Source organism: Copidosoma floridanum, unplaced genomic scaffold (assembly GCF_036245765.1).
Source record: "Copidosoma floridanum isolate Cflo_tuat_1 unplaced genomic scaffold, Cflo_Japanese_pri ptg000026l, whole genome shotgun sequence".
Taxonomy (NCBI): domain Eukaryota; kingdom Metazoa; phylum Arthropoda; class Insecta; order Hymenoptera; family Encyrtidae; genus Copidosoma; species Copidosoma floridanum.
This window is the reverse complement of record NW_028321903.1, coordinates 3,570,664-3,597,756: the sequence shown is the minus strand read 5'-3', so window position 1 is coordinate 3,597,756 and position 27,093 is coordinate 3,570,664. Positions and strand designations below refer to the sequence as shown.

Below are 27,093 nucleotides of genomic sequence, written 5' to 3'. Positions count from 1 at the left end.
GGGCACTACTCTGGGCAATTCGAGCTTAGGACTTAGGAGAAGGAAGGGAAGAGGGATGAGAAGCCTCTCATTTCTAGGAGGAGGGTAGGGGTAAATTAGGCAATTTTTTTGCGAGGAGGTCGCCTATCTCCTTCCTCGAGAAGCATTGCGTGGTGAAACAGCACGTGTGAAAATTCACAGAGATACTTGCCCGAAAGAGTCGGAAATTGAACCGCGTGTCGACCCACGACCTAGCCGACTGAGCCACCACACGCTCCCAATATTCCATTCTGTTTTATTAGAATACAGATTTATACATATATATATATAGTACGGCGAGCTTATTCTTCATAGACGAACGCATCCGTAGAGTGCACAACAATGTTGGATCCAGCAGACAATTTTGGTAACCAGCAACTATAATTAACCTCCTCATATATAGATTATCCTGTAACGCTCTGTTTTCTAGAAGCTTGATAAAAAAAAGGTAAAAAAGGAGAGAAGAAAAAACAGAAAGCTGGCCAGGTTACTCCATGCCGAAACACCGAATGCAGACTAATCAGCATCCCCAAAGAAGCCCCATGTTCCAGGGACTACTCCTCGTCGATAAGGCTGGCACTCCGGCGGCGGCTGGCATCGAATCCGCTTTGCCTCACCTATAGCCCTAACACTGTTAACGCATTCACTTAGGCTCTAAGACTTGTGGGGCAGGAGCAAAAACAAGGAATCTTTCTGAAGGAAAATTCCACAGAAGCACCAGCCTTGAAACAGTCGAGGTTCTATATGAACTTATTCAGATGATAACAATTTTTGAAGAAATCTGCATTAACCAGGAATTGAAACCACGAACCCTATAACGTTATTGTATCAGTACCAAACATGCTTACTATTGAGCCAACGCCGATATTAAATCGTTAGTTAATTACGATACTAAAATAAACAAAGACACAATCCAATACGTTAAATATTTTTTTATTAAGAAATATATCAAAGCCATAAACTACTGTGCATTTAGTCGGTAACATAAAAAATTTCATTTCATACGATATTTTTTGTAAAAATGTTTCCAGGGTTCTCATACCTTGAAAGTGCAACACGTAACGAGCCTTGCGAAAATAGTGGTTTTTTAAAGTACAAACCTAATTTATTAAGACTTTGAACCTGTGACTTATAAAACGTCATAGAAAAAGCTACTACTAAGATTATTGTTTTTTGTAAAACACAAGAGGTAGAAAAGATAAAATACCTAAATTAAAAGTTATTCTTTGAATAGAAACTTTGTTTTTAATTTTCTTTCCAGCGACTATTTTAACCTTGATGTTATACTAAAATAATCCTTAGTCTCGTTCCATTATACAATCCTTCTGACATATATTAAGTTCTTGTCAACATCACAATAGTATTTATTTTTAACTTAAGTTCGGGAGGTAGACGACCTTCTGGAATCCAATTCAAATGTTCAGTTAGTAAATTCAAATAAAATGAAGTCCCTTGTAAGTCGCAAAATCTAGGCTGTGATAATTTGTACTTCATCCAGTCATTACAATTTGTAATTTGTTGTAGAAAAATGTGTGTATCCATTCCAACATATATAAATTACGTTACTCCCTCTTGATTTATTAATTTAACTAAAATCATCCAAGCAAACCTGATTTTCAATGACTTAATTTTACCTGTGTCAATTTTTAATAACAATAAAAAAGTAAAACATATTCAAGTTTACAATTTTTAAATACCATTACAATTTCAGAGCCTTCAAAATTTCACAGTTTTTTTATTATTACAATTTCATTCGCATTCTTTATGACAGAAAAAATCGTACGATAATTGCCATTTATAATCATTCATTTATTAACATACGATATTTTATTATTATTACATGATTATTGTTGAGTGTGATCTACAATTCCTAAGGCTTTTTCGGTATCATTGATGCTTGCTTTGAAAAGTAACATCGGTTTTGCGCAATATTTTTTCGTCTGATTGAGATTGGATGATTGCACTTTCAACTGTACTCTAATCTAAAGATAATGTCAAAATTAAAGATTAGTGATTCCTTTGAAAAGTATAATACGGGTGATTCCTGCCTATGCCATAGATAAAATAGTTTTGCCTAGTGAACTAAAATAGTTAATCAATACTTATGTAATACTTATGTAATACTTATGTAATCCTTAAGTAGAATCATATCAACATTTTGTGAGATTCCTCAGAGATTCAGATAATTTCTAAAGTACCTATCTTGGAAAAAAAAAATTTAACTAAAATGATAAAAGACTTTGCATTCTATAAACATACGATTGATTCGAAGTATCATTAGCTAAAAAACGGTCAAGAGGATCTGGAAAAACTTTTTTGTACAAAACATCTGTCACGTACGGAATCATAGCTACACGCACAAGCGTCCTTGGGCCTACTGAAGATAGTTGTAGTGGGAGAAAGCAGAGGGACAAGTAGATAGGATGCTAAAGGGACCGCTCTCTCTAGTTTGAGCCGGCAAGAACAAAGGTCTTACACACGTGACGCGCTCTTCTCTCATTTTAAATAAATAAAAAAGTTAATACTAGTACCTCGACTATTCACTTCGTGCGCACCCCAAGACCATAGAATCCCACGTAACAGTTTTGGTATCAAAAGTGGGATGGTCATCGCGATTAAATAAAATAAAAGTGATTTTTTCTTAGTCTTTGTCGATGGTAAAGTATCGACTCTCGCAATTTTTGGGAAACACGTAGTGTCGTGCCACGAAGTGAATAAGGAACTGCTACAAGAGGGATGGGCAAAACAAGGAGTTGCCGAAGTATGGAGAAAAGCAACTTCAAATCAAGGACCGAGGCGAAAGAATAACCGGGATTACAATAGGAGATCGAGCAAACAAGGATGTTAAGGGTTTTGGTTACCATCGTTCTAGCCGGGAGGATATGGTAAATATTTAAGATTATAAATAAACAAATATATTTATACTGTCCCGGGAATTCTGTTAAAGCTTTAAGTGCGATACAATTTGATTTTTGTTTTTATATTCATTTTGCGTTCGATATCCTCCTCAGGACATCAGTGGCACGTCACTAGAGTAATTTATCGTGTGTCAGAAAGATGTCGGATCGTGAAGAAAATTGACTGAGTTGAAATTGAGAAAATAATAAATGAACAAATAATAATAAAATAAGACACGTGATAACAGTTAAAATAAAACGGGCTCACTATCGTGGAGTAATGCAAACAATCATACAGAAGTTTAAAAGTGTTTAAGCACTCCCATACAGGCAGGAAATAAAGGATAACGACAAAGAATAATAGAGTACCTACAATGGAAAATTTCAACGAAACGCAAAGTGACGCAATGAGTGTTAGGGAGGACGAAATTCTCTCGTATCCAGGAAACGAGGCAGAGTCAGAAATGCTGACCGTATTTTTGGAACATAGCCCGGAATTCTAAGAAGATTGGGAAAAAAAATATAAGAATGGTAATTACAGGCTCCCCAATAACAATAACTATTACAATAGTAACTATAATTATAACAGTAATAACCACCCTTACATCAGCCAACGTCCACAAAATGGTTATGCAGGTAATTATAATATGCCAAATAGAGAGAATCAAGACTTTAATAGTAGAAACATATACAACAGTACAAAGGGGGGGTGATAATTATAGACGACAGTATCAATATCAAACGGGTTATAAGAACCAGGACCAACAACGAAGAAACGAGGCCACTGCGAATTTCAGGAAGGAGTCGCAAGACGCAATAATAAACGTGGAAAATTTAAACTACAACGATGCTCGACACGTTCCCCAAACATCGAGCATTCAGCAGTAGGCAATAAGGTGATAAGCGTGCTCAGTGGTAGAGGGGCAGCAGGCATACGTGCAGACAACGAAATGCACGAAGGTGCATAGACATGGTAGGTAGAGACAGAGAAAATCAATAGGAGTACACCGAGCTACACACAGCCCGCAAGAGAAGTAATTAGTGAGTCGTGTGAGGTTAATATTCCGGTAAGAGAACCACTAAATACGACCACGTACGTCAATAGGATGACGAGCAAAAATAATTCGCTTCAAAACAGCCCACGAACGGAAGAGTGAGAACGAGAAGACAGTAGATACGAACCCTCTTGTAGAACTATAAATATATTTAGAGAAAGTAAGACCCCCCTCCCCTCTCCTCAATATGTATAAAAAGCTGTCGGCTACGAAATGGTAAAATAAAATTCTACGTCGATACAGGTGCAGAGATATTAATCGTAAAAGAAGATAGCCTTCGTCCTGACACTTTTGTTGACAAAGGGACCCAAGTTAAAATTATTGGAGTTATGCACGGCGAGTGTAGCACTTTAGGTATAGTATAAATACTACTAAATGGCTTCGTTTGTACATAACATGTGGTCCCACGCAACTTTCCGATGGATGTGGAAGGTATAATTAGTTGGGATATTTTTAAAATGTATAATGGCTGTATATGTAGCCGAAAAAATACTTTGCATTTGGGAGGCATGAATATGAAATTGGATCCAGAGATGCTCAAAATTCCTGCCAGAAAAATGCAAGTGGTATACGCTCGTGTTAAGAAAACGAGCGAAAATGTTAATATTGGTTGGGTCCCTTTGCAGAAAATGGATAAGAAAGGCGTACTGTTTGGAAATTTCATAGCTACACAGAATGAGGGAAAGGTGTATGCAGAGTGTATACGTATAAACGGGTAAAATATCGGTACCCAAGATTGATTTATGAGAATGCAAAGTAATGCAAGAGGCTGAACCGTTCAGCGTCGAAGGGGACGATGCGAGGGGCTTGAATGAAGCAATGATGTTCGGGTTTTCTTACCGACCAAGCGGGGACCCACACCCTGCCATGCAACGTCGGTCGCTGCGCTCTCTCCCGGCCTCCCACCTCGTGCGTCACCGCGCTCGGCAGGTGGCACTCACTCGTGTACGAGGGCTCAGCGAGGACAGTCGCACGCCACGCTAGAGGAGGAGAGAAGAAGAAGACGACGATTACACGCCGAAGCGACTATCCTTCGTGCCTTTCTTTTATTTAAAGCGTTGAAAGCATTTTGTAATCCCCTGCGAAACAAATAAAGCAGTAAAAACATTCATTTGGTCCTTCGAGCCGAATCCCGAGGAGAAGAGCAGCCAACGCCGCAGCTAGGGTGGTCACAGTCTGCGATTCGACTTACACAGCGTAATGTAAGTACAGTTTAAAGAAATGTTGTGTAATGGAGGTCGTCGTGGTCGACACAGTTCCCACGATTCGACACAGGTGTTGGCCGCGACGAAGTCGTGCCGCCATTAACGCTTGCCTTGCAGGCACTCGCGTTATCAACAGCGTGCACACGGTAGCTACCACGGTCGCCACAGAGCCCGCGGTCCAGCAGCTGTGCTCAGCCACGGCAGAGATAAGGCCGTACGGTTGTCGATGCGACGCTTTGTTCGACGCCATTCGAACGTCGGAAAGCGAGGCTTTCGCGGCCGCCATTGTTAGCCGCGATCAAGCGCTCGCGGTGTCCTCATCGGCCGCGGCCGCCATGTTGGCCTCGTGTCGCGCGCGTCCGCCTCGCGCGGCGGAGCTGTTGCGCTTCGCTGGCGCGGGGGGTCGACGCCGAGGGACAGGCTTCGAAGCTTGTGTAGCTTGCGTGCGCGTTGGCACGCGCGTGGTCTACGCACGTCCCTTCTGGCATCCTCGCCCTTTCGTGTTCTCTCTCACACTCTTTCTCTTTCACTCTCCTTCTATCTGTTTTGTCTGCCGTCGATGCACCGCGCGTCGACAGCTGTGTCGAGTCTGACGATGACATGGCCCCGCCGCTCGTGGCCCGGAGGCAAGACATGCTTCGTGCAAACGTCAAGCTAGTGATCGTTTTTTCAGGTCGAACGACGACTGGACGAGCTTGCTCGGCTCCCAGAGCGCCCTCGCCGGCGTCATCAGCCGGTTCGCACGGGACGTCGAGAAGATCGACCCCCCGAACTGGAGCCTGGGTCTCGTGGAAGTAAGGCTCGAGCTGCTGGACGGCTACTGGAACACTTTCCAGGCCAATCACGTGAGTCTCCTGGAGTCACCGCCGCCCGAGAAGCTGGAGTCTCTTGACCAGATGTACTCGACGGCAGAGTCGGACTATATCGCCTCTCGATCACGCCTCTACAACGCAAGAAACACCCTCACGCCTCTCCCTGGCCCGGGCGGCGCCGACCTGGACCGTCATAACTCGAGACACGGAGCTCGCTTGCCCAAGATCAGCATCCCTTCCTTCTCGGGGAAGCGAAAGGATTGGGAAAGTTTCCGGGACCTCTTCCGCGCGCTCGTCCACGACGATAAACAGCTCACCGACGTGGAGAGGCTGTTTTATTTGAAATCCTTGGTGGACGGAGACGCCAAGGCAGCTCTCGACACCGTTCAGACCATCGGTGCCAATTACCTAACGGCTTGGGCCTTACTCGAAGCACGTTTCGAGCACCGCCGTCTTCTCATTCATGATCATATCACGGCGCTCCGTAACATCAAGTCTCTGAAGGAAGAGTCAGCTCGAGGGCTTCAGGGTCTCCTCGACACCCTGGGAAAACATCGAGATCAGCTGAAAGCTCTGGGTCGTCCTGTGTCTCAGTGGGACGACTGGATTGTCTCCTGCGCGATGACTGGCATGGATCCGACGACCCGGCGCGCGTGGGAGGACGAGATCGAGCGACTGGAGAGCGCTGGCACGGACACCACGGCGGATGTTGCCACTTTTGCTGCCTTGACGACTTTCCTTCGTCGACAGTGCCGCGCGCTCAGCTCCGTCGAGGCCTCTCGCCCTGCTCGACCAGCCAACACGGCCAGCATGCGCTCTTCGGCCCCCCCGTTTCCTGGACGAAACTTTAGAGCCCTTGCCACCAGTAGCTCGCTGCCGCCATGCCCGTCGTGCAGAGAGTCGCACTACCTGGGTCACTGCGCGCAATTTCAAGGCCTTGACGCGCAGGCCCGGCGACGCATGGTCTATCAAGGGCAGTTATGTTTTAACTGCCTGAGACCAGGTCACGCAGTAAAGTTCTGCCCTTCACGGTCCGTCTGCCAGCAGTGCAGGGAGCCCCACCACAGTCTGCTGCACGAGAGCAACCATCGGCGCAAGCCTGAATCGGATCAGCGTCCCTCTTCGCCCAAGAAGCCAAAAGTCGACCCCGCGGGCCCGTCCGCCACCGACTCACAGCATCAGGGGCCTCCATCGTCCTGACTAGCCGTACTTCCGACCGCTCTTGTCCAGCTAACCGGTCCCACCGGCCGACGTGTCGCTGGTCGAGCTCTCCTTGATGCGTGCTCTGAGGTTACACTCATCTCCATCCGGTTGGCCCAGCAGCTCGGCGCAGCGCTAGAAGTCAACGAGGCGAGCATTCATGGGGTTGAGGGAGGGTTGACCATCCCCTCGAGAACCCGAGCGCATCTACGCCTTGAAACTGGAGAGCATGCACCGCCAATCCACCTGACAGCGCTCTGCTTACCACGGCTCGGGCTCACCTCTCCGTCTGCCCCCTTGCACCCAGCCGTGATGAGACAGTGGCTCGATCTTGAGCCTCTGGCCGATCCAGCGTTTGGCACACCTCGCCGTGTAGACATTCTGCTCGGAGTCGACGTTTACCACCGCCTCATCGAACCAGGTTACGTTCAGCGTGACGAGCTCGTCGGACAGCGCACGGCTCTTGGCTGGACTCTCGTCGGCCGGGCCCCTGGCCTGGGCTCGAACGCCCTCATCGCAGGCACAACTCTGCACACGAACACTCAGTCGCCCTGGGATCAAGAGCTGGCTGCGCAGCTCCAGCGATTCTGGGAGATCGAGGAGGTGCCACATGTCAGCCGCCGAGCGCCTGAGGATGTGGAATGCGAGCGAATCTTCGCCGATTATCATCGCGCTGACGACGGGCGTTACATTGTGCGACTTCCGCTGAAACATGACGCTGTGCGCCTCCTTGGTGACAGTCTGCAGGGCGCCACCGCGGGTTTGCGCTCGTTGCATCGTCGGCTGCAGCGGACTCCTGAGATGGCTTCTGAGTACGCCCGGTTCATGGCAGAGTACGTTGCCCTCGGTCATATGAACCCCCTTACTGATGACCAACTCGCTGCATCGCACCGTCCAGTGCACTATATCCAACATCACGGCATTTGGCAGCACGGCGACCAAGGTCGCAAAACCACAAAGAGATCCATGCTCGCCGCGCTCGCAGGCTTGTTCGATCCGTGCGGCTGGCTTGCCCCGATCGTGTTGAACGCCAAGCTTTTACTGCAAGACCTGTGGCGCGCGCGCTTGAACTGGGACGAGAACGTACCGTCCTCCATGACTCGCCGCTGGACCGCTTTCACCGCCGAGCTGCAGGCCATTTCCGGATTTTCTCTGCCTCGTTGGATTGGTATGTCTCCGTCGTCGAATGTCCAGCTGCACGTGTTTTCTGACGCCAGTCGCCGTGCTATGGCCGCTGTTGTATATTCGCGGCTGCAGTCCTCAGATGGGCCCGCTCTCTGCCACATGCTTCTCGCTCGTACTAAGCTTGCGCCCATCCGCGCGCTCAAGCCGATGACCGAGCCCGCCGCTCGCATGACCATCCCACGTCTAGAATTGCGAGCGGCCCTCATCGCCGCCAAGCTTCTTCGCTCAGCAGCCAGCGAGTTGGGAGTCGCGATCGAGCACTGCCACGCTTGGTGCGACTCTCAAATTGTGCTCCACTGGATACGCTCCGATCAGCCGGCCAACAACGTGCTCGTCGACAACTACGTCGCTCAGATCCAGGAGGTCCTGCCACCCAGTGCCTGGCGATACGTGCCGTCGCAATCGAATCCGGCCGACCTAGCCACCAGAAGTGCCGACATGAGTGGTCTCCGACAGCAGCCCCTGTGGTGGAGAGGCCCCACGTGGCTGGCCCAGGACGACAAGTCTTGGCCCCAGGAGACACTGCCTCCACCCACGCCCACGCTCTCACTCTGCTGCGCCTTCCGCGCGCCTGAATCGGACCTGCTGCAGCTCTTCTCGAGCTTGCGCGCTGTATTGGGCCTCCTCGTGCGCGTTCGTCGATGGGTGCGACACCGCTTGCAGCGCATGCCCACCCGTTCTGTGCTTTCGCCGTTGACGCCGTCTGAGATTCAGGACGCTTTTCTGGCCTGCGTTCGGTTGAGTCAATCGATGACGTTTGGGGATGAGTTGGCACTCCTGCGGAAGCGTGAACGTCTTCCGAAACGGAGCCCTTTGACCTCTCTTGCCGCCTTCCTCGATGCCGACGGAGTTCTGCGTGTTGGCGGGCGGCTCGATCACTCATCGCTGTCTTACGAAGAGAAGCACCCTCCCATCCTCAGCGGAACATCGCCGCTCGCTCGACTCGTGGTCTCTTGGGCTCACGCACGCGCCCTCCACGGTGGATATCGCGTTACCAGCGCATACGTCTCCAGGCGTGCCTGGATTCTCGGCGGGCCACGCAGAATCAAGGCTCACATTAGAGGGTGCGTCATCTGTGCCCGGTTACAGGCGCGCTCTTCAAGCCAGTTGATGGCTCCGCTGCCCGCGTCTCGCGTCACGCTGTCTCGCGCTTTTGGTCGCACCGGAGTCGATTACGCCGGGCCCTTCTCCGTGCTTACATCGAAGAGACGGGGGATCCGGACCACAAAGGGCTACATCGCTGTCTTCGTGTGCATGACCACCAAAGCCGTGCATCTGGAGCTTGTCGGCGACCTTTCCGCGGCCACCTTCTTGGGTGCTCTCACCCGTTTCACCGGTCGTCGAGGCCGACCATCCGAGCTTTGGAGCGACAACGCCACCTGCTTCCGTCGAGCTGATTTGGAGCTCCGCGAGGCGTTGCAGGGCGCAGAATTTGACTGGGACCTAGTCGCCGGGACTCTTGCCTCCCAGGGGGTTTCCTGGCAGTTCATTCCTCCTGGCGCGCCACATTTTGGAGGACTCTGGGAGGCCGCGGTCAAGTCGACCAAGAGCCATCTACGCCGTGTGCTCGGCTCTCGTCATCTAACGTATGAAGAGTTCTCTACGGTTCTCGTTGGAATTGAGGCCGTGTTGAATAGCCGCCCGTTGACGCCCTTGTCTGGCGATCCCTCTGACCTCGAAGTGCTCACGCCTGGACATTTCCTCATCGGGGCTCCCGTCGATTCCATCATCGAAGCTACCCCCGCTGCAGAGAATTTGGACCCGCTCACGCACTGGGAGCTCGTCAAGGCCGTTCGCGCCCAATTCTGGACGCGCTGGGGCCGTGAGTATCTAAATACTCTCCAACAGAGACCGAAATGGAGCGCTGTCCGTCGGAACTTCGCGGTGGGGGACCTGGTGGTTCTTCTTGACCCTACGCTGCTACAGTCCAGCGGACGCTGGCCTCTGGGCCGTATCACCCGCATACACCCTGGATCCGATGGACTAGTCCGGGCTGCTGCCGTCAAGACAGCCACCGGCGAATACGTGCGGCCCATTGTCAAGCTTGCGCGTCTCCCTGTGGCATCTGCGGACTCTAGCCTCCCTGCGACGGACGATCGAGGGACTCCCCCCGCTTCGGCGGGCGGTGACTAGGGTTTCGCTCTTGGATCGAGGCAGGCGGGATGTTCGGGTTTTCTTACCGACCAAGCGGGGACCCACACCCTGCCATGCAATGTCGGTCGCTGCGCTCTCTCCCGGCCTCCCACCTCGTGCGTCACCGCGCTCGGCAGGTGGCACTCACTCGTGTACAAGGGCTCAGCGAGGACAGTCGCACGCCACGCTAGAGGAGGAGAGAAGAAGAAGACGACGATTACACGCCGAAGCGACTATCCTTCGTGCCTTTCTTTTATTTAAAGCGTTGAAAGCATTTTGTAATCCCCTGCGAAACAAATAAAGCAGTAAAAACATTCAAATGATAAGGCTGTTTAAAACAAAAGGACAGAAAGGAAAACTTTTTGATAATTTTGATGGCACGTTAAATGAAAATAGAATTGTGAGAGTGGAAAAAATAATGGAACTCGTATTTTTTTTAAGATAAAAACTAAACTAAAACCATCTAGGGAGTGTCAAGAATCGGTATGAAAAATTTCAGCAAAATCGGTGCCGTACTTTTCGCGGTTAGCGATTACAACGATTTTAGCGACTTTGCTTTACATATTAGTAAGATATTAAAATTTACTCATGCTTATAACTACTCTCGACTAATCTCAAAGTTAATAATAAGAATATACGTTTTGGTCACGTAACAATTATTCTTATAATACATGATGGATCAGAGAATAGAAAATAAATTAATTTATAGCTAGGATATGTAGAATGTAGCTTCGCCTTTGAGATATGACTTATTATTATTAGAATTATTACCTCTGTTTGTATGAATTCTTGTAACATATATTTTTGCACCTCAATAATTATTTCATATACGTGGAATTATTTTCGGCCTACCTGGGTTTCCTTACGAGATATCGCTGTTTTTCAAATTTTGAGAGGTTATGTTGTGACAATTTTTGAAGATTTTGTTAATGTTCATTTTAATTTTTCAAATACGGCACGGAAAAAAAATCTTTTTTTACCCGTTCTTTTCAAGACACAGTCGAAAAAAGAAATAATTAAGGTTATGTTTGTGCAAAGTCCAACTGCTCTATATAAGTGCACCTCGATTATTTCCTCGAGGAGTCAATGGCAACGCTGATCTGATGGAATATTCCAAATTATTGGCTCTCTAGTTTTTGAATGACTACTTTCTAAATTTACCCAAATGCATATTGCTGCTGAATGTTTGGACAGACTCAATCCTGTTTTACAAAATCATAAATAATTTTTCTAAGTCCGGTCTTCATGTAGCTAGTAAAACATGATAATATACAATTAAATGCTTATTAAAACAACGATTAAACCATACTTCACAAGTTTGTGAGAAGAACTGATAAACAATCTTTTTTTTTACCTAAAAAATGTATGTAAACAAAATATTTACAAAACATAGTTTTGTATACTTCTATTTGAACATTATAATAATTAGTATTTGACTTTTCACTTGCAGCTCCAGGGATTTCTCTTACAAACAGTTCTTTTAAACAACGAGTCTGATTGTCTCGAATTTACTCTAAAGTGCTACTAACATGAAAACTTTCAACAAGTTTACGATCTTTTGAGAGGCTTTTTTTGCAGAAAACGTTGGTTTCTACTTTTTGAATACCTGATTTTATAATTACAACCATATTTTTAGCTCTAAAATTCATATTTTATTTTAAATTTACAAATGAAAAACATTCATTTCTGTTGGCTTTGCTATGATGCAGACGCTTCAACACCACCGCTATTCAAATGAAAAATCCAGGAGATCACGTTACTGACTCGTGCCAAAGATAATTACCTAGCGTATACAGAGCTCTTATTTAAAAAGAAAGTATGATCCGGAATGCGATGGTGTTGTAAATAAACATCACTGATCGTCCAAACGTAAATTTTTTTCATTAAAATTAAATTTACGTATATATTTTTATAAACATAAGATTTTAAAATAGTTTATTTATTAGTTTTAGCTCATGACATCATGATAGCTCCACTTATTTTGACTGATAATATTAAGTACTTTAGAGACCTTGCAAACATGGGAGAAGTAAAAGTAACAAACAGATCATCATATCACTGACACATTCTCGTAATTTGACAACATATTATAGTGTGTTCAACATATTATTTAATAATTAATATTTCAAGAACCAAATTTTAGTTAATAATATTCATCAGTAAATTTTTTTAGTTACTGTATAAATAAAAGTTTTGATGCATGTTTTTATTGTCACAATAAACAACGAATATTCATGTTCAAGCTGTTTTGCCGAAATAAAACTTGATATTATCAGAAATACATATAAACTGATCATCTAACTAAACATCAAAATATTTTTCAAACAATAAGCATCAGGAGCAATAAATAAACTAGAACAGCCCGCTTGTTTATACTTGAAACTAAAACTTGACATATAGATAGTATATTAGTTTAACAATAACGCAGATGAAAAATTTAAATTATAAATTAACTTAACAATTTAATATGCAGACATTTTAATCAAGTAGGTGACTAGGAATTACGATCTTGAAAAAAAGATTATTTATTTAACATTAAAAAATGCAAAAACTAGTCTACTAGGTTCTTAGAATCAAAATTTGAAGATAAAATTTATTTATTCCAAAATCAAAAGTACAGGCACTTTAATTTCTTAACTTACTGAAGATTGAGATTTAGAAATAAACGTTATTCATTTAACAATGAAAAATTCCGACACTAAAGTCTTTTGGGTTAATAGTTATCATACTTACTTGGAGTATAATAGATTATTTATTTATGAATTAAAAATGCAAGCAGTACAGTCTATTGGGTCATTAGGTATTATGTACTTTGGCTAAAGATTAATTAGTAATTAATTAAAACGGCAGGCTCTTGAGTCTGTTGAGTTTCTGATGACGAGCTGCATATTAATTAAAAATCAACACACAAGTTATTGACTTGTTATCCGTTAGGTTATTAGGTTATAGCAGCTTGGGATTGATCACTGACATGCTGTTTTCTCGGTCATTAGGTAATAGTAGATTGGGGTTAATCATTCACTTACTGTCCCTTGGGTCATTAGGTTATAGTAGCTTAGGGTTAACTTATTTTATTTTTCAGATTTTAATTCTGCACTCTTGTATTATTCGCAGCGTTACTTTAAGATCCACCTTTATGCTCTTCCAAAATTTTAATTGAAGGAACTCTGTTGTGACAGATGACCTACGGCCAATAAAAGAGGGAATAAAGGAATGCTGTCTCTTTGTGGTTAATTAGGGAATTAAAGCATAGTTCATAGTCGTGAGTAGTTCATAGTTCATAGTTTATAGTTCATGGTTTCTATTGATCAATGACTATGCAAATCTTTAATAAATATATGTCATTTTATTTTGTCATAAAAATATATGCAACAAATTTTGATTTCACATAGTTGTACAATAATATTAACAAAAAATTAATCATCTGACCAAAAACTTAGTAAGTACTACAAAAATAAAAAGTTTTGTTAAAAATAACAAAAAAACTTAGTTATAATAAATAATAAGAAATACATAAACTATTTACAATGACTATTTATTTTTTACATTTTATTAGTATGTATAAACTATTCATTTACTTTTTAAGCGGTGTGGGAGAAAAATATGAAAAAAGTTTTCAACTATTACTTTTATTATGTTTTATTAGTATTCTAAATATATTTCTTGTGAATCATACAAAATTTACATATGTACGAGCTATACATCGTAGATAACAAATACAGTCAACTTTTCGAATTATTTAAATATGGAACTATTAAAAGCAATGTAAATCAATATATATTTTGCTAGAAGGGTTGTACGGGATCCAGAGGTGGCAGCCTCTGGTGAGGAGATCAGGGGGCAAAGCCTTTGATCCCCCCGATCAACGGAGTAAAGGATCGATCGAAGACTACGGAGGGTCTGTGGACGAACAAAAAAAATCATGTAGGAAGGAAGTCAGGGGTCATTGGGGGGGGGGCTGGTGGAATGCCCAACACAAATAACTTTTATATATATATATATATATATATATATATATATATATATATATTCATGGTTAAGCAGACATATGATGAACAGTTCAACTTGCTTGAATTTATAAAAATTTCAACGACTATTATGCTAGAATGCCAGCTTTGATTAATGTAGGATGAAAAATTACTCAATAATAACTAAACTAACGGCATGTTTAATGTACCGTCTTATAATCCTTTTTTTTTTAGATGTTTAAAAATACATACAAACTACGTGGATTTGATGCCACTAGCTTTTTCCCTCCAGGTCTCACTTAATCGATACTATAAGCACTGGCGCATATTATTTCATTTCCTCAAGGTTCATGCTCAAAACTAATAGATTAATAAATAAAATATCTTTCGAACTACTGCAGTATCTGAAGCTGTTCGTTTCTTCATTATAACCATAACTGTGTGTTGCTCGTCTAATTATAAAAAAAGCAAACAAAATTGTCTGATGAGAAACAAAAGTATAGGGTTATGTTAAGGGTAACAAGTATTGAAAGAAAAAAATGGAATTTTCTCTCAAGAAAGTCAAAAAATAATAACATGAATTTAGAAGAATTCTTAAACAAAAAAAAACAAAAAAGAATAATAAACTTTTTCACACGCCATGCGCGGGGACCTCGATTATGAGCCATCTGTTGTAACTCTGAAGACCTCGATTTACACACGCGACTCACAACTCGTGCTACGCACTCGTGCGAGTGCATGTGTACGTTAAGATCTTTGCAGAGCCACATTAGATGGCTCATAATCTCGTTTCCCGCGCACAATGTGTAGAAAATTTGTAAAATTTGTGATTGACACACGCGGGTTTTCGCACACGAGCGCTAGCGAGTGGTACGCGTGCGTCAATCGCCTTCCTCGCGCACTAGTATCGTAATGTACTATTTCATGTGGAAAATATCATCTCCTATATTTTCTTACTAGTATCATTGGTTTGATGTGTCTATTAAATAAAATATTACAGTAAAGTGAAGCTTTATTCATGTGTGCATTAAATTTACTTACCAGAAATATCGATCCAAAATTCTCGTCCATTCATAATGTTTAGAGCTGGCAAGTGCATCAAATTATTGTGAGAGAGATCTAAAGTTGTCAATTGAGCAAGCCGGATAAGCGAGTTGTTTTCCATTTCTAGTAACGCAATGTTCGAAAAATTTAGACAGAAGATGGGAGTCATCATAAGGAATTGACCCTTTATCCGTTGAATTTTGCCATCTGTTATTGCTAAGGACTTAAGCATCCTCCAGCGTACTTCAGTAGCATTAATGTAGTCTAATGTGGCATTCCTAATATGTACATACGAAACGTTTATCGGAAAATCTACATGAATGTAAAAGTAGCATTAGCTTATATGTATGAAAAATGGTATAATAATGATAGCAAAATCGATGCTTACTTGCTCGAGCTAACGCTTGCTCAAGTTCGGCATTATTTGCTAAATTACAACACAAGATAGCCACATTATCATTACTGCCATTTGATAGGCTGATTTTTTTGCAGGGATTTGAGTTTTCCTGGGGGCACTCCGAGGCTAAACCATAAAAACACTTGTCTAAGGTAATGAGATTATTATTCATCAGCTCGGTGTTTATTACCATGAAGTGATCTTCTTCTACCCGGGCCCTTACTGCGCATAGACATATGAGTATTGCTAGCCATTGCATCTGTGAATTAAAACATAAGCATCAATAAAAATGAATGCATTAGTAAAAATTATGTTTTATCATTAAGTTTATAAGTTATGCAAAAATCCGATAGAGTAGTGTTGTATTCGATCAATTTGTTGATATTTTATAATATAATTTATGATGCAAAAAATACTAAATAGAAACGTCCTGAATATTTTGAAAACGTAACAAATTATCTTCACTTCGAACATTCTATATCCGCAGTTACTTAATGTCTATCTATAGTAGACTTATGGCTCTGTATATATGTGTGATCATATGACAGTGAGCATAACCAATAGCTTTTTGAATGGGCATAGTATATCAATGCAAGTTTAATGCAGGTGAACTTATAAAGCAGTCTCTGTCGTAGTATCAGAGTTGTATTGACAAGTATAGATCAGTATGAAAATAAGATAAGAATTAATTGTCAAGTAGGGAATATGAAGAATAATTCAATAAGAGAGTCATTATGACCCCTGGCCCTTCCTCGCCTCTCGTTATAAAACTTTATAAAAAGAATGAATATTTTATGCATATATTTGTGATAGTGATCCTTATTTTTTTTCTTTAATTTTTTTTTTTTTTTTACTTTAAAAGTAGGGCACAGTTGCAATGCTATATACAAATTCGCAAGTGTATAAATTAGTTGAGTTTTTTTTAAATCTTAAAAAACACATAGGCCATTTACAATTAACTACAATAGTGAATCTTAACCGTCATAAATTTCTTTTCATAATATATTTTTTATTTACAACTGATCTCCTGAGCCATTGTCTATAAATATATTGTCAGTGTATTTACAGCTTGACAATAAAACTCACACATTTATTTAACCGTGAGAAAATAATAGTCGTTCAAAATAACATCTTAAGTTATCAAAACTTTGACCTTGTGATTTATTAAGTATCACCAAAAATTGCTAGTCTTATAAAAAATTATTTGCTATGCAACGTACATTGTATAAAGATAAACTTTCTATAGCATTTAAAGTTATTTTTGACGTACAGACTTTGCATTCTTATTTTTTTTCTGGTTATTAATTCTGCTTCTATATTTTATTTAAATAGTTTTGCTTTATGTAATCTAGAACCGTTGCATAAAATTTTTTTGTGATTAAGTAATGAAGAGAAAATCATAACTAGTAGTAATATTTTGTAAAGTGCAGATTTAAGATTATTGTAAGGTTTAATGAGTGTTACTGTTCGTTACTATTTCTTATTATTTTTTTTTTTTTTCGACATAAATGTCATTATGAAAACATCAAAAAAAGTAGTAACTAAAAAAGAACTTATATGGTTAATTATCACTATCTCATCTAATGTTCTGGACAAAAATCACATGATTAAAAAAAAATGTTTGACAGATCTCACAACTTTATTACCAGAGCGTCAAAGTTTTCGAGCTTAGTCTCTTCATTTTTTTATCGCCACAATGGGTACAAATACATATTTTCTATATAGTTAAAAATCTGGATGATTTAAGTGATTACTGCAAGAATTATAATAGAAAGCTGATCTCTCACTTAATGGATTTTTGTACATCAATTTTGATGCTGCTGTTACAGCAATTCGCCCTCTTGTGACTATAGGCATGGTTAAAGCTTTTGTGAACCTTAGAGATTGTTTTTTGTCAACTTTGTTAAGTTGTAATATATTTGTTGGCAAGGTAGTTTGACATCCGATAGCCCTAAAAAGAATCGGGGAACTAAATTTATTTTGACTGAAGTTTCCAGCAAACGTGATTGCCTACATACCTCAGGGTGATCTTCTCTGGACTGCTGTTGTAGAACTAGACTGATTGGGAGGAAAACTTCGTCTGAAGCATTAGAGATAATTATAGAGCTCTTTCCCAACGTATCCTGGGGTTATGCCAGAGATGTTGATGTCTAAAGCACCTTCTTTTTTTGCTGAGTTCAGTCGTTTTGGTAATCTAAGGTGGGGGGATTGGTTCGTTATACTTGCCCGTTAGAGACTGTCCCGTTTGCTCAAGTTTATTTTTCCTTCATTGCTGTTAGATTTGCCAGCGCAGACCTTGGAGAGAATCAGTGATTCCTGATTAAATGCTAAGAGTTTAGAGGGTAATGTAGGGTCACCGGTCGTCGGGGTTCCCAGCCTTGTGACGAACAACTCCACTCGTGACGTCTGCCAGTGAATAACTGACTTGCTTTAATAGTGGCCTGCTTTGTATATACTTTTAGTAAACGAATTGTTACCGGAAACGGTACTAATAATGTATTTGTTGGCAAGGTAATTTTAGGTGGCCCTTAAAAGAATTGATGAGATTAATGGTTCAGTAGAAACGTAAATACTCATAATGACCCTAAAAAGAGCCAGTGGTGAAACTTCAAGATATTCCTTATTATTATTTTTAATGATGGAGAGCTGGCTGCGGGTAGCTTGACTCTTAACCTCGTAGTCTCTGCGTACGGGGACCGTGCAGTAGGGAGGTACGCCACTAGGCAAAACATATCTCATCTTCTAATCGATCCTCGGATAACTAACTGGTAATCGCTAATCGGAAAAGTGGGCCTAGAGAATACTGCCTCTGTGGGTATACCATTAGGACAAATCCCTGAGGAAGAGACCGTTGTAGCTGCCTGAACTCCTCAGGGTTGTTTTCCCCGGCTTGATGTTGTAACAAAATCTGCTCTGTTAGCACCAGGTCGGTTGGCATAATTGCTAGAGCAGATTGTGCTCTATTTAGACGTCTCCTGGTATTACGGTGGGACGTTGGCTCATAGAACGTCTTTGTATTTGTGGCTCTCACAAAATATGGTGTTTTTCAATAGAATTCGACGTATGTCGCTTGTCCATTAGAGAGCAGTGTCGCATCCCGAACAGAAATCTTATTGAGGCGAACGAGAGGCCCTCTAGAGGATACCTAAATAGCCTATGAAGGACCTACTGAGGCAAAGTAACGCGGCGTACAGTTGGTCCTCTTTAGATATCCTTAAAAACTGTGTACCTAACCAAACTTGAAGAGTCTCTAGAGTTAAAATATATGTATAAATTAAATGTGAGAGAGTGAGATAGAATTATAATAAAATACACTATTATACCTACAGGTGTTTTATTATATAGAATAAAAAATAGATTGGTTGAAAAAATGTATAATTGTTTCAATGACTTTTATGTGCTGTACAATAATTAATAAAATAATGACTACTTTAAGGTCGCTATTATAATCGTTACTTAACAGAAATGTGCAGAGTGATGAAAAATGTAAACTTGTAACATTATACTTAAGCCTATTGTGTATAGTTTTGAGATATTGCATCTCAAAAGTACTAACATTGCTTATACTTTCAATACTTAACATATACTTATATGTTAAATAACTACATTAAGTATTAAAAGTATAAGAAATTTAAGTACTTTTGAGACACAAAATATCTCATTTAATTAATAATTTACATACATATAAGTTAGATTATTTTACATTCATTAAACGATTGACATCATAATTTATTTACTAAATCTAGCAGCTCTTTTACTTTGACAGATTAACTCTATTTCTGTCCCTCGCTTTTATTGAATTCACACATATATTTATTAACTGGGAAAATGCTTTTAGTTTGGTTATGTACACGGTTATTTAGGATACCTAAAGAGGACCTACTGTACGCCACGTTACTTTCCTCAGTAGGTCCACTGTAGGATATCTATACAGGTCCTCACGAACTAAGGAGGTATCCTCAATAGATTTCTGTTTGGGATGTCGTCGGTTGCCGGGGTACCCATTGCCAGGGTACCCAGCTTCACGACTCCCAGCTCTATACTTCATGCACTGCCAACGATCGACTATAGAGCTCGGTGCTTTGCTCAGGAATTTAATAACCAGACCTAGTTAATTCTATTGTGGGTAGCTTCGATTTTACTTCTACGCCACCTAGCAGATTCTACTGAACTGAACAGCGTTGGCCACGATGGTCAAAAGTTTGCTGCCTACCGCAACCTTCAGAGTGCTTCTTTATCAGCGCCACCACCGGCCCAGCTGTGAACTATCGCTGATGTACATATTCGTACATATATCTATATACAGTTCACAGCAATAGTTCACAGCTTGGCCCTTGGTGAGAACTGAAGTGAAAGGCTAGCGTATTTTTGTGAAACTTTGAGCTTACGTATTGTAATTGTTAATATTTTTTTCAAGATAAAAATTTTACTAAAAACATCTGGGAAGTGTCAAGAATCAGTATGTGAAATTTTAGCAACATCGACTAAGTAGTTTTTGCGGGTAGCGATTACAACAGTTTTTGCGACTTTGCTTTTTATATATTAGTAATATTGTTGTAATTGAGCACTTAACATATCGAAATAATACAATGAATCTCCACTGAAAAAGTATTAAAGTTTCTTTTTTTTTATTGGGTTATCGTGACAGCCTGTTGGTCTAGTCACCAGAGCCACCCACTCACCACCTATGTGTGGGGGTGTATTGCCATATCTATTTACCATTCCTTTAATTAATATCAAATTACCAGTTAAGGAGGTTTGGGAGAAAAGTTCAAAATGGAGAAACGTGCCAAAAAATGTGTTATATTTGAGCATGTTAGGAGTGCACATGAATTTTTTGAGATTTTTCACCAGCGGAAATTTTCGAGAAAAAAATTATGAAATATTGATAGTTTTAAACGGTCTCTTATGAGAGAGCAAGGTTAGGTTTACCTTTTAATTGAAATTAAAGTATGTTCTAAAAGTGTTGTAATACAAAAAAAAAAAACGTTTCAATAGATAACTTGGTATAAAAGGAAGATGCTTGACAAAAAAATCAAGCCTTGCCAGGCATTTTTCATAAACATAAGCAGTTACAGTCGTACAGTCTCAAGTTTGTAGAGTGCAAAAAGAGGTGCACGGTAAAGGGGGCCCAGATGTGCGGGCAGGGGGAACTCCTCGTTCCTCGCCTCTCTGAATGATACTCCCAAAATTTCCTGAAGCCGGCACTCTTTGCTGAAGCATTGGATCCAGGCTAACGAGCATGCCCAAAGATGACCTATGCTTCAAGGACCACTCCTCACTGGTAAGGCCGGTGATCCCTGCCTGGCATCGGATTCACTAGTCTCTACCCACAGCCCAAGCATTGTTTCACGTTCACCCAGACTTGAAGACCTGTGGGACAAGAAAAAAAACCCTGGAATTACTCTGAACAAAAAGTCTACGGAAAAACCCGCCCCAAAATAGCCAGGGTTGTGTTGGAACTTTTTCGGGTGATAACAGTTTTTTTTTTAATCTGCACTCACTGGGAATCGAACCCACGACTCCTAGAACAGCATTGTATCAGTAACAAGCACGCTTACCAATGAGCCAACGCCACTTCCTGTATCAAATTTTATTTTCCCCTCTGCTATCCTTTATCAGCCACACTGAAAAAAGTGATTTACAAAATATTATAATTATACTTAAAATTACTATACTTTTTAGGATAGCTGAGATATACTCACCTGATGACGCAAATTACTACGTTTGTATTAATTTTTTTTATATTTTAAATAATTATTTTAATATAGCAGCCTTAAAAAAATCATTACACAGCATAATAAAAATTATTATGTCCAGCACAATAAAAATTGTGATACTTTAACTTTTAATATACAACATAGTAAAATTTTGTTATAATCATTTAAAAATTTATAACTCTCTAAAGTAGGATTTACTATGTTACATAGTAAAATTTTTAATTTCACTGCATTGCTATTCAGTATTGTAAAAATTACTCTGTTTAAAAATAATTTTTTTCGACGTTTTAATTATATACGCCTATTGAATTTAAAATTTTGGACTATACTAATTTAAATATTACAAGAAACATATTTTTTATTTAACAGAATTAAAAATTGATACGTCTAGACAAATAATTTTTAACCGATTAATTATTTGTGGTCAACACCGTTGTCTACAAAAAACCCTTTGATTTTTAACTTTATTGTGTGTAACAAGCGTAATTAAGTGACAGTGGTTGGGATATAGAATTGTGATATCGCTTAAGGCGATCGAGTTGGTAATTCGCACAAGAAATTAACCCGGATGTGCGTCAGATACACCTATCACCAACTTGGAAGAAATCTTTATTGCCTCTGGTGGCCGATAAAAAATACGTCTCCTGGTCAGTCAGTATACTACTAATGAAGCTATTTTGTCACGAAACGATATTGAAGTGAGAAGACAGTACGAAGATGCTCCGAGGATATGATGTAGCCTGTCAAAGGACACAAAGACATATGAGAAAGAGGACGGATAAACAGTTGTTGAATTTAGAGAAACTAATACCTAGCAGGCGACGTGACGTGGTAAGAGGTGTCATCGGGGACGATAACCCATAAACTGGGAAGGTGTCACAGACGTGGCTTGGTTCAGTCAAGCCAGCGCTCGTGTGTTGGCACACTGGCGTACAACTGACGAGATAATAGAGTGCATCTAAAAGCGCAATAATTACAGTCACGCCCGGCGGCGGTCGTGGCTGAGCGGTCAACGTAAAGTTTCGTGAATCCTTAGTTGACGAGTTCGAACCCCTGCTCCACCTTTCTGGTGGAGAATTTCATTACAATATTTCAGACTCTTTAATCTATTTATTTAATAAATCAGAATTATCTACTTCCCATATATACGAGAATCTTTGAAGCTTGTTCCGTAACAGTATATACGTGTTACATCCCGAGTTGATACGAATTATAATATAACTAAAAACTATCCATCCGTCAAATTTAGATAAGACGTATTGTGAATATAAAGCAAGCTCAAGTGAGAAGAGGAGCTCGTACGCCGCTTATGTGTGCGCATGTGTGTATTAGCTTTAAGGTAAATGCTTCATAATATGCTGACAGAGTACGGCCAGCTTTGTTGTAAGAATGCATGTATGTATGAATGAATAAATTGTATTGTATGTATGAATGAATAGTTACTTGCTGATTAATTGCTCAATTCTGGTAATGTATACTAATTTAAAATTCTTAATTCACACACAACTTCATTATATTCAAAATTAATTGCAAAATCCCCAGAAGGATTAATTTAGAAATTTGTAAGCTTACTGTCACAATTGAACTTGTATTTGGCACTCTTATATTGCTGATACGAGCTTTCATCATCACTGATCTTGTCAGAAAAATGCGATTGGCACTGTTGTATTGTTATTTTCTTCTATGCGAAATCATAACATGTAACATCATCGTGCAAGCCTACTATTTTGCTATCAACGCAGTCTGCAAGAACATCGCTCATTGGTTGACGTAGTTCAACCAAAGGCCTCTCTTACTCGCTCTGATGCTATAAAAACGCACCATCAAGAGGAAAAATCGATCTCTTAACGTCTGTCACCTGTCCTCTAAAGTTTTAGTCAACTCTTGACTCTCGCGACTCGTGATTACCTTATACACGTAAGGCATAACGTGTTGGCTGAGGCAACTCGAGTGCGTATAGAGAACATCAATAGTATCGGACTACGCTAAGGAGCGAGGTACAGCAAAGGAGTCCCGTCGAAAGTGGTTCCGGCGATAGCAGAGAAAGCAGAAATCGCAACATCCTACTGGCCACGAACTCATTCGTGTAGTTTAAGGAAACACTGAAGGTTACCGCACGAAGCATTAGGAAACTCCGAAGCAGCAGTAACAACAATCAGTGATAGATGTAAGTTATTTATCAGTAATATAATTAACGCCGAACCTTGTTAAAGTGACCCGAGTAAATTGTATTTAAAAGAACAAATTATTATTCAATTGCTTTAATAAAGAAGTACATTAATTAAAATTACCCATATTATTTCAATAAAGATTATTATTCAGTTAAAAAGAACAAATAAAGCTCGCGAGCTGAATCCTAAGACACCCACGAATGACACTTAAATTAAACAGTTTAGACCATACTCTAAACAAGTCCGGTCATAACATACGTACAGAAGTGTCGGTATTCTGCTACCATCTTTCACATAACCATAAAACTGATTTTCAGGTCTTTCTTCGCAAATATCTTTTAAAAATGACCGATTACCAGCATTTTCTAAAACAGAATTAAAAAGAATGGAATTTTTTCTACAAGCACATTATAAAATATCTGCTTAGGTTTTTGATGTTGAGTCAAAAAACGCTTATACAACTGATTTTTTAATGCTATTCCATTTGAGCTCGTGTTAAACGGTTCAACTTTGAGCTAAAATTTCTCGAGATTCTGTTCGATTTGGAGTATTAACAGAGTTACCATTGAATTCAGTAGATTTTAATCTACCGAATTAAACATACTTTGTTTCTCAGATTCTCGCAAGCGAGCTACCTTAAAACAGTGTAACAAAAAGTAGTACTATTCAAATTCCTCAGTATCATTGAAAACGGGAGAAACAAATATTGCCCCATTTTTCGTCATGACAGTCATTATTATAATGTAAATTGAAAGGGAGTTGTGTATTAACAGTCTCATTCGTTGTTTACGTGTTGCAGTTACGTTAACATCAATAATTAAGAGAGAACTTCCTAATGAATAGCTAAGATCAGTTACGTTTACTCACTAACGCAAATTTATGAAGTATCAAAGTTAATGTTACTTTACTGCAACAATAACAAATTTTTTCAACCCACAGTTATACACTATGTATAATTGGCGTGGTTTTTTCCTTTGTATGTAATTATAGCATTGCTCTATACTTACTGAGCTATGAGTCTGTTTCCCATTAGCCTTGGTTTCAGCGTGATACATTTGTGAAAAGAATCGAATGAAATTCTTAGGAGATCCTTTAAAGTTTCATACTACGTTCATGAGCAAAAATTCGAAAAAAAGTATGTTGAAACTTGGGCATTATACATTGAATCATTGATGGCGGAATAGTTTTTTTCCGAATAGGAGGTCGTATCTTAATTGATAACATAGGGGTTGATGGGGGTATTATTGCGGATTTTTGTTAGTGTTTAGCTTAAAACGTTTGTCTAAGAAATTTAGTTTGTCAAACCATTTTAATTTTTTTTTTTTTTTTTTTTTTCTATTAATGTTCGACTCAAAAACTACTGAATTCAGCTTTTATAAATGTATAAACTCATGAATATTGATTTACAAAGAGATTTTAAAGTTCAGTTGCCAATACTGGTATTATTGTTGACCTGTGTGTATTATTGTAGTTAATTTCAATGCTAAATCAACGCAGTATCCTCAATAATACCATCATAGTGAAAGAGGTTACGTGTGCACCAGTTATTGCGGACATGATTTTTTGTTATGCAAATGTTAAGTTTTTAAGGCTATTTTGGAAATGAAGTTCAATGAATTAGGTACTCTATAACTTGATTTAATAATTTCAAGTGCTTACTCACCATAACTCATCAGTTTCATTAAAAAATACGCATTATTTAAGAGTACCACAATAATACGCTCGTTTACCCCTATATTTGCATTTACTAAACTGATATTTAATATAAACTGAAGAATTGTGGTAAAAGTATCCTGCAATACATCAGTATCACTCTGTGAAATTTCGATTCATGCATATTCACAGGTAAAATAAAAAGATAAAATTTTAATCATAAATGCCAGAATCCCGGACTTATAAGGTTATGGATGTACAGTCACAATGAGTACTTGTTTTCACAGGCCTTGCAAAATTAAAGTGCAGTTCGATTTTCTTGAGCTTAACCACGTCTTTTTTTTCAAATTTACCTATAATTTTATACCCAACCTTTATAATGCTGTGCCTCCCCATTTTACAAAATCGAGTACGTTTTTACGTTAGTACTTACGTAAGTCGGCACTTGAGTTATTACATTAGTACTAACGTAAGAACTATCGGAAGTTTGCACACAAAAGTACTTACGTCAGCTTACGTTAGTACTTACGTATGATAATAAAGTTAATTCAAACGTTTTCACTTACGTTAGTACTAACGTTAATACTTACATCATTACTTTCATTAGTTAAGAAGTCCAGGCGAATAATGAATAACTTATTTTAGGTGTAAATTTTTACATCAGTCATATTGGTAGGGCTGACATATAATTCATGTACAGCAAACAGCAATTATCTATTTTTTTGCACTTGGACGTCTTTGGAATTTTTCTGGCGCTGGCTATTCTTTCAACACCTGGTACAGAAATTTACGACAGTAAATGCTGATGGCGCTGCAACTGACAGTGATGATGCTATGAAAAGGAAGATAGCTGGTTTTCTGTGAACTCTTTTTTTTAAGACTTCATTATTTGTTTTTTACAGAGTAAGTGCACGTTAGCAATACTGAAAATAACTCAAGAATAGTATACTTCTATAAGATCCATATAAAAAGTTGTATTTTCACTATCTTAAATATTAAATTCACTTAAATTTTATAACAGCAGGGAAATTACGTGGACATTACAACTTAATGATCGTTAACACTTCAGTAAGTCTGAAAAACTTTTTGCGCCTTAAAAAAATGGACCATTGGAAAATAATTACTATGTAAACTTAGGTGCATTATTTTTTTATTATTATTTTTACTATTCACACATTTGTTTTTCTTAATACAATAAAGTAAATTATGGAGTGAAATCAAATGGTGGAGGCTTAGTGTAACACAAAAAAATACTGTTAATCTTTGCATCCAGCTGACTTATACATGAGGAAATCCACAAAAAATATCCATCTTTTGTCCCCCATTTAAATAAAAAAATTTTTTCCAGCGCACCCTTGAAACTAGGCTTATTTTACTCGTAGTGTGATGTACTATAAGGAAAAAGTTTTGAACACAAGGTTTAGTGAGGGTGATACCTTTTTTTCGGGATTTATATGTTAATATAATATCTATATATCGACGGCCTAGACGAATAAAAGCTTAGCTCAGATGAAGCCATTTAAAATAACATGGAGAAATCTTAGCTAAGCTTTCCTTCGTCCAGGCCATCGATGTGTGATGGATATAGCTATAATTTTAACATGTCAATCGCGGAAAAAGGGTGTCACCTTCACT

The 27,093-nt window shown here is 39.9% G+C and overlaps 1 protein-coding gene across 1 annotated transcript in view; it reads right to left on the bottom strand.

Annotated features, from left to right (window-relative positions):
* The window catches only part of hfw (leucine-rich repeat domain-containing protein hfw), a 147,567-nt gene that overhangs the window by 104,761 nt on the left and 15,713 nt on the right, over positions 1-27,093 (bottom strand). The window contains exons 2-3 of the mRNA XM_089595580.1: positions 15,906-16,173; positions 15,515-15,829 (exon numbers count right to left, since the gene is read on the bottom strand). Of these exons, the coding sequence (XP_089451706.1) occupies positions 15,515-15,829; positions 15,906-16,173 (583 nt within the window). The remainder of the gene's footprint in view (positions 1-15,514; positions 15,830-15,905; positions 16,174-27,093) is intronic.